Below are 9679 nucleotides of genomic sequence, written 5' to 3' on the forward strand. Positions count from 1 at the left end.
ACTCTTCACCAACTCAACCGATTTTGATGAAATTTGGCATTTTACGTGTAATTTGGTCCAACTTAAGATATAGGATAGCTTTTATTTCTATGAATTATCCCAATAATTTATAATATTAATATTTTTATTTATTACTCAGCCACAGCAACGCATGTCCGGGTATGCTAGTAAATCTATGAAACATCTCATTCATGAAATGATATACTTTACACCACGCGGGCGAAGCCGGGTGCAGAAGGCTAAGACTATGACTTAATAGCGTTATTATATATATACACTTCTAGCTATACCTAACTGCATGATTTTCATATAATATAACAGGATCCTTGCAATATAAATATTACGTTAATAACTCAATTACCCTATGTTCTAAATTTGTTCAAAGTCCTTCATTTTATTCCTCTACTTCGGTGTTGCTATTTAAGCGAATATTTAAATTATAGTAGGGTGAAATTAAAAATGTCTCTAGCCAGTTAATAGCTAGTAATTTATTTGTCGATTACTCTTTTAGCTCGGCATTAGCAACGAGAAAAAAACCATTTAAAATTGACGCCATAAAACTATGATGACAAAAAAATAAGATATAACAAAGATCGTCAGTACAACGAGGCGCTATAATTTATAATCGTAATGATTGTTGTTGTTTGAATTATGATTTCTAATACAATTTAATGGAGTGTAAAAACAAAGAGTTGTGTTACGTAATCTTTACAATTCTTAATAGAATCACTATAAAGGTTGAGCAGTTTCTTGTAGTTATGTTTTTCTCGAGTGCTAATACCCGATAAATGCACTAATGAATATATCTATACTAATAATATTGCTGAAGTTTGAAAGAGCGAAAGGAACATTCATTTATTTGATTGTTTGAACGCGCCAATGTCAGGAACTACTGGTCGGATTTGAAAAATTAATTCTCAGATTGAGTCCATTAATGGAGATGGATACATATATGTATATTATGTTATTTTAATAATTTCATAATCGGTGCAGTGGTTTTTACAGAGCAGATTCCTGTTACAATCATAAAAAGAATATTATAAATGCGGAAGTTTGTGAGGATGTGTGTATGTTTGTTACTCTTTCACGCAAAAACTACTGAACCGATCGCAATGAAATTTGGCACATAGATGATGAGAGATGGACAACTGGAATAACACATACGGGTACGACTCACGCGGGGATACCGCGGGGCGCAGCTAGTAACTACATAAATCATTTGATGCGATCACAAAACAATAGAATATTGTGAGAATCGATTCATAATTGTATTAATTTTATTTATCGTCACGCTAATATTGTTGCATTTATGTTATTAATAAATCATTATTCTATATGTTTGTCAGAGAAGATATCAGAGAGGACTATATAATTTCTTCCTATTCATAAGAGCGTGATAATTGACCGACAAAATGATTCAATTAGTGCTTAATTGCTTTAAATAGGACATTGATAAGATATTATGGGTCCATTTGGCCCCTTCTAATTGTTTAAGGTCACGCCTAGCAGCAGTTTCGACTTGTTTAGCGAATGTGAGTCTTTGATTTGGAAATATAGATAGCACTAGCTGCGCCCCGCGGTTTCACTCGCGTAAAATTAATATGAATCGGGATAAAAAGTTGCATATATGTTATTCCAGTTGTCCAGCTATCTACGTACCAAATTTCATTGCAATCGGTTCAGTAGTTTTTTCCGTGAAATAGTAATAAACACACACACATCCTTACAAAATTTCGCATTTATAATATTTGTAGGATATACCACGGGCGAAGCCGGGGCGGACCGCTAGTTAGTAGATACAAATGTGGTTATATAGGTTATTAATAATACCAAATAGCCAATAACTCATACAAATAAACGTCATAGTGTAGTACACAGTACTTATTTAATATACCTAATAGACTAAATGCAATATAAATATTTGATAGCCGACTTCGTGATATAGGAATTTCAATGAATGATGATATTTGCTTAGGAAATTATTCTTGTTTGAAAACGTGTTTGTTTGTTAGCAATTATAGCTGTGGTGGTGTTTTATTTATAGTGGGAATATAAACGTCATAAATATGCGTTTTCAATTTATACCTACTTCGTGTAAGCATAGATAATATGACACTATACGTAAGTAAACTGTGTCCTTTTCGAGTCTATGGTTTGGCTAACGAAACGAAAGGAAACATGTAAACAAACTACCAAGGGCATTAACATTTTTCTTTTTGAGAAAATCAACACAATCGAATGTAATATAGCAATAAAAACCAATAGTAACGGAGCAATAATAATAATTTGAGTTACACATGGAAGAAGAGTTACGGAGAATAATAATGCAAATGTTAAATAAGTTAATACTAGTATTTTCTGGCGTTTGATTTTAAGCGAGTATTGCACATTTAGAAATTAAAGACTTTTAAACGGATTTTAAACGCGATTTATTCATTATATTATTAGCCCGACGTTATAAACACACAAAAATATTACTTTTATAAAATAAACGTAAAAGCAACCGAGAGCGATGATTAAAGATATTTTTCTTTGGCATCAAGTAAAATTTGTTGTCATGTTTTTAATTGATAGATATTATCTGGGTCCCTAAAATACAAAACATATTGTTTAACAACGCGTCGGTCAACATTATGGAGGGAATTAACGGTCGTTGTTTAAAATTAGAACATTTGAATCTTCTTTATTTTGTGCTTATTAAAGTTTTTTTTAATATTTAATGGAAAAAAAATGATTTAAAATATAATTAAATTCATTTATACTGAAATGTGTAACGGATTTTTTACAGATATAATTACCACAGATAATATAATACTATAATTACTATTGAAATGTTTCATCACTAGAAGCATTATTGATGCGTGAGTGATAATGAATGGCGGATTTATAAAGCTGCTACTACGCGTGCTATAACTGCCAGATAATTATTAACAATTTAAATTTTAAACCTATTTTATGAAGGCCGATTGGATTATTTTAAACTTAATTTTTTATAATTGCAAGGTTGAGAGTGGAATTATAATTGATTTGAGAAAGTTATTTAGTGTTATAATTGTGATGTTTGCTAGTTTTGTAATTAAAAATGTAATTCATCATTAAAATATTTCATTCAACTGAGAATAGGAACGTCAATGACCTTCATGTGTCAGATTCGTGCAAAATGTACCTAATTGAAAAAAGACGATTGACTTAGAAATTCTTTTTTAAAATAGCAGTAATGCTTTATTTTTGCCTTTTTGACTGTCACTTACATAGAATTTAAATACAAATGATATTTTATTTTTTTATTAATATTGGTTCGATAGAAAATTATTATCTGTGACGTAATAAACCGGCCGACTTATTCTAAGTTGAATTGTACAATATTATAGTAAAATTTCAACTATGTTATAGTGTTATAGATTTTTCAATTATTGTGTACTTTATTATTGTATTTATATAATTGGTCAAATCTGTTGTGAGAAAAAATCTCTAGATTTACTGAAGCGATTTTAATATTTTTTTTAACAATAATACCACGTTGTTGTTTTTATCTAAGACAAACCCAGGCGAAGTCGGGACGGCTAGTAAGTACAGCCAATTATATTTTTCTGTTCACTGACTTCAATATAATAATTAATACGTGCAACTAAATATACATGTTTTTTGTTTTTTTACGGCACCATAACATTCATAATTCATATCATTTTATTGAGCCTTCAGTTTCAAATACCTATCCATTTTATAGGTACAATATTTTTTGTGGAGCCTGAATTAACCTTTCTTAAATATTTATTAAAATTCAGATCTGTATTAATGTAACTGTTATATGATGATTTCTCAAAAATACAGAAACATTTTTTCAAAATCATTAAGACGTCTATAAAATTAAATATAAACACAGGCAAACAATAACAATATGCATATATAGTTCTTTGTATTTTACGATACATTCGTCCCATTCTTACGTTTGGAAATTTCATATACTAGAGCGAGAAAGTATTGTTGCTGTTGATATATGAATGAGTATCTGTTTTCTATGCAATAGAAAATTAACATTGAAAGCAATCTTTCTCTTTCTAACATTGGAACTTTGTGAATCACAGAAAGAGATAGCTAAAAGTATGTTGCATCTATTAGTAAAGAGGCTTATAAGGGTCATATAATTATAGGGATTCTATAAGTGAACTTTCTAGAATAAAAAAAATAAGGAATGCATACGGAGAATAGTTGCTGTGTTATGTTTGATGTATTGTGTATTTATCAATGTGTGATAGCATATAGTTGTGTAGGTGTATACATTGCTTTTCATTGTTTTTAATTATTTTATCGACCTTTCCAAAAACAAGAGACATAATTCCGTGAGTTCACAACCGATTGATGTGATTCTTATCGAGTTTGATTGGAAATTATTTTCATTTGGTTCTATAATTTTTTGTATCTCCCCCCCCCACAAACGGTGACCTGTTTTTGAAGAAAAGTTTTATTAAAAATGGTACTTTTACACACATGTTTATATTGAATATTCTTTTTAGTTTTAATACCACAGAAGGGAGCTTTCGAGAATCTAATCAGAGGGTATCCGCAACTGCACGACAATGTATACTGGAGACACAGATTGAGTGACGCTGATTTTGAAACATCGTTTTTAGTATTACCAGGTATGTATTGTATCTATTATAAATACTATATTATAATATAACAACGGATATAAAGCTGAAATGTATGTTTGAACGCGCTAATCTTAGGAACTCACGAACCCACCTTTCGATATGTGAGTGATCCCTGTGTGCTATAAAATACGAACCACGGGCAAAACCAGGGCGGCCACTACTTTATGATTACGGTTAAAAAAACCTTGTGAAAGTTAGAATTATTATTTCCTAGCAAATGCAGTTTACATTTAAATTTGGTCACATTTCCCTCCAATAAACGATATCCCCTAAAAGCATATGTACTTGTAAAAAAAAGACTTCCCACACATTTCTTCTATTGTATAAAGTTTCCTGGAATACCAAGTCAGTTATTATTTTTTTTAGTTTAGTCAAATTCAAATGTTTATTAAATCAAACACCTAACCTAACCTTATAGCTAAGTACATATTTAAGGACCTTCTGCCTATTTACGTAACAACTAGCTAATATCCTGTCGGCTCTTCTCTGGCTCTTAAGACTGTTATGAAGATTCAAAAATACTTCTTTAAGCAGTCTAATTGAATAAATAAATGGCTGAGTGAGATTATTCCAGTAGATTGTTTACTAGTTCATGCACTACCAGGTTATTGGCCAAATAGCGAGATTCCCTTTATGGTCCCTTATGTGGGACTCTCTTATATGCCAGGTTGCCTGGCAGAGATTGCTGTCTAGCAATAAGGCCGCCTTTTGTACAAAATATCATTGTGCCATTATTTTGTATAAACTTTACTTTCTGTTTTGTACAATAAAGTATTATAAATAAATAAATAAATATGGGTCTTTCGTTATCATCTACGGAACCCTAAAGCACGCTACAAATTAAGGACCTGCATCGTTTTGGGAAAGAAACATAATGAATTATTGTACATGTTTTTCACATAAAGCGTGGTCAGGTCCCAGTGTCATATTTATTGGAAATTGAAACTTATTCATCGGGGAATTGAATAGGAAATGTGTTGTGATTGTTGACGTACTGTTTTACGATTCTCAGTATTTATTCTATTACCTTTTGTTCCCGTTTTTTGGTTGTTTCATTTTTATATAAGTAACTACCGACATTTGGCGAGAGATTTATAATTGTAAAATCGGAAAGAAAATTGTTGAGTACAAATCTATGGTACCATGTTTAAAATTTCCTTTTTATACGTTCTTAAACGTATACTATAGGAAATAATATAGTAATCTAATTAAAACTTGTTTATTTCTTTTAAATATGTTGTGATTTGGAGATACGTGTCTTCGGTAAAGTGATTTAATTCAATTGTGTTGGAAGATCCTTCTCTTCCATATCTATATCTTAGCAATAAGTTTAAAATAAAAAATCTGTTGGTACAGGTTCAAATAAATTAGCACATAATATGTAAATTAAGTATGTTCGTATTATTAGTTAATATTTAAGTTGTATTTATAAGTTAAAAAAAAAAAACTACAAATTAGAGTACTTATTGGTTTGATTAACAAATTAAAGTGTAATAATTGATATATTTAATAACTGATATAATTGTAGGGTACTTATATATATGTAAATTATGTATAGCTACTCGTAATTAACGTTGAATCGTTTGTTTGTTTGAACGGGCAAATCTCAGGAACTACACTAACTAAAATTCGTGTCGAAAAGGAAATATATATAGGTTATATAATATCATTTTCTGTGTCTGAAACCGCGGGGCATAGCTAGTTATGTATAAGGTCCTATGCACAAACTAGAATACATATTACAGTAACTCATTACATGTGTAAATACTTTCTCTAATACTTTATTTATATATACTTCTGTTTTTTTTTCATTATTGTTCTAAAGGTTGCTTGATAGAAATCGGTCTAAAGCCATAAGACCGCCAATTGTTTAAAGCTATTTTAATGTTATCCGTTTGTTGAGTATATTTAGATTCTATGTACTGCAGAGATCATAAAACTTAATCGTATATCCTACTAATATTATAAATGCGAAAGTTCGCGAGTGAAACCTCGGAGCGCAGCTAGTATATAATAAATCAAAGTAAATGCCCTGTTGCACAATTCATACATTTTATATTCTCTTATCAGTGACGACATGTTGTGTATTGTTACATACCGTCACTGATAAGAGAATAAGTATTTGTTGTGAGTAATAATCGATATATTCGCTTACAAAAATTATATTGCGTAATCTTTTGTTGCGATAACATAATGTTTATTTGAGTTTGTTATTCATTTATGTGATAAGTATCAGATAGCCCTTCTACGCGTGACTTTGTCTATTGAAATGATTATTTTTGGAGGCCTATATCCTTTTCCTTATCCTTCCCAATCATTTCTTTTATTCCTCTCTTCAATCCTTAATTCTTCCCTGATTTAAGCAATCCATTTGTAAAGGCGTAAGGTCTGCAATCGAAACTAACGCCTTTCCAAATGTTCATGGGCGGTGGTAGCGCTTACCATCAGGCGTCCCACCAGCTCCATTGCCGACTATGACATAAAAACACTGATTGGCTTGGTGGCTACATTATGGAAAACCGCAATCAAGTACGTTTCGCCGTTTCTGAGATAAACGCTATCGAATTTACGGGCGAACGGACTGTTAAATAGAAATAGCAACTGGATGTTGGATAATGGAGTTACTTTTGCTTCCCTAATGGGTTTTCTCATAAATCTTTCATATAGAGGCCTCAGTTCTATGTTTTTACGAAGCCAACGAGATTGTATCGGTAGATTTTTATTTGTTTTTATAAAACGGTTCACTAATAGTCCAGTTTTTTTGTGTGTTCTTATTGAAATTCATTGATGAAAAAGCCGCAGATCTAAACGGTATAAATACTTACGATAAGATTTATACGGTTTTTGTTATTAAATAATGCAAGCATTGTTAAATGATGGTGCGTTCTTTCATCATATCTTTCCTACTAATATTATAAATGCGAAAGTATGTGAGGATGTGTGTATGTTTGTCACTCTTTCACACAAAAACTTGTGAACCGATTGCATTGAAATTTGGTACGTAGATAGCTGGACAACTGGAATAACATATAGGCAACTTTTTATCCCGATATTCCTACGGGACACAGACTAGGTGAAACCGCGAGGCTCTGCTAGTTTGTCATAATTAATGTTACCACTATGTTTATGAGTATCTCTGCCGCGCGGTTTCACCCGTAAAATAAACCACAAGTCGTTAGAATGCGTTCAGCCGTTCTTCAATTGTAGGCGATTTATATGAATGGATTTCTTTATGTCACCGTCAGCAATGGAGCTGGTGGGTCGCCTGATGGTAAACGCTATGAACTACCCATGAACATTTGGAGAGGCGTTAGTGTCGATTGCAGACCTTACGCCTCTACAAAAGGATTGCCGACTTCACATTGGAAAGGGACTAAGAAAGGATTGACGATAGGAATAAAGGAAAGGACTGGGATGGGTAAGGAAAAGGATATAGGCCTCCGGCTCCCCACTCACCGAACGAAACACAGCAGAATGCTATTTCACGCCGGTCTTCTGTGGGGGTGTGGTACTTCCAGTGCGAGCTTATCCAATTCGTGCCGAAGCGTGCTTGACTCCCACATACAATATGTATTCGTGTATTAAAATTAAATCCTTGTTACATGGATAGAGGCGAAAGAGATCGATTTAAGGATATGTTACAAAATCATAGAGTACGAAACTCTCTTGGACTCTTCTAACATGACTGAGGTGGAATGGATCCGTATAGCGGAAGATATTATGGTGAGTTGTATCTATAATTTATTTTTATCTTTATAGTATTAAGTCCATAGTTGAATACCGGGGAAGTACCACACCCCCACAGAAAACCGGCGTGAAATAGTGGCATGCCACTGTGTTTCGTACGGTGAGTGGGGGAGCCGGAGGCCCGTTTCCTTTTCCTCACCCGTCCTAGTCCATTCCTTCTTTCCAGTCGTTAATCCTTTCCTTTTCCCTCATCCCATAAAAGCGGGCAGCGCATTCACAGAGGTACTACCTTTGCGAATGTTTATGGGCGGTGGTGATCGCTTACCATCAGGCGAACCACCAGCTCAGCTGCCCGCTATGACATAAAAAAAATATATATATATAAATAAGAAAGTAGAGAGGTGTCAAGGGACACCTGGATGGAACGAAGTTCCATTTGTTTCTATAAGAGAGAGGGAGACAGACAGAGAAACATGCGCACGCCGCACAGCTTACAATAGCTTACTATAGCATAGTGTCGTGACAAGTTTTCGTAAGAATTTTTTCCGTCTAGCCCCCTTTCACAACGCGCGATAAGGAATTTCGTTCCAAAATATATTTACCAACTTAACTTAGACAGAATTTACATGGTATGACAACATCTAAGGCAACAGCTTTCAAATGAAAAAAGCGGCATCGGAAATTGGTTCACCCAGACGAGTTCTGAGGTACAAACGAAAAACAGTCGAAATAACTCTTCTTTTTTTGTCGATTATATGCAATTTGAACTGTCCGTGTTTACTACTTAACCGATTTTAACCAAATTTTTTACACAGATAGGCTAGATACTTGAGAATTGACGAAGGCAATATTCGTATACTAATATTACAAAGAGGAAACTTTTGTATTTTTATATGTTTATAACGTTTTCACACCAAAACTGCTGAACTGATTTCGAAGATAATTTCACCATTAAATAGCAGCGCCTTTTCTGAGTGACATAAGCTATATATATATAACACGGGCGAAGCCGGGGCGAACAGTTAATAGCCAATAATATGCTAGTAGTCAATAATGATAAGGAAACGGTGGGTGATGAACGCGAACGAAGTCGCAGGCGACTAACTGTTATTTTATAATTTGATCCAAACAAATACGAAAAAATATAATTAATTATATTTATTATGAGGAATTTGTTATTAAGATATTATGTTATGATTTATTTGTTATAACGGAATATTTAAATGGAGCGATTTTCGAAAATTACACTGAGGTTTGTTCAATCAAAGTCAAAGTCAAAGTCAAAATTGTTTATTTCGATTTAAACCCCCAAGGGGCACTTACGAACGTCAATACAACAA

General features: G+C 32.9%; 2 protein-coding genes across 2 annotated transcripts in view; one reads left to right on the forward strand and one right to left on the reverse strand.

Annotated features, from left to right (window-relative positions):
* LOC119828545 (N-acetylneuraminate lyase-like) overlaps positions 1-9679 on the reverse strand; it is a 41687-nt gene that overhangs the window by 16108 nt on the left and 15900 nt on the right. The window lies entirely within an intron of this gene.
* The window catches only part of LOC119828546 (L-asparaginase 1), a 48641-nt gene that overhangs the window by 3136 nt on the left and 35826 nt on the right, over positions 1-9679 (forward strand). The window contains exons 2-3 of the mRNA XM_038350730.1: positions 4515-4640; positions 8263-8375. Coding sequence (XP_038206658.1) covers positions 4515-4640; positions 8263-8375 — 239 coding nt within the window. The remainder of the gene's footprint in view (positions 1-4514; positions 4641-8262; positions 8376-9679) is intronic.

The sequence above is a fragment of the Zerene cesonia genome, chromosome 8 (genome assembly GCF_012273895.1).
Source record: "Zerene cesonia ecotype Mississippi chromosome 8, Zerene_cesonia_1.1, whole genome shotgun sequence".
NCBI lineage: Eukaryota > Metazoa > Arthropoda > Insecta > Lepidoptera > Pieridae > Zerene > Zerene cesonia.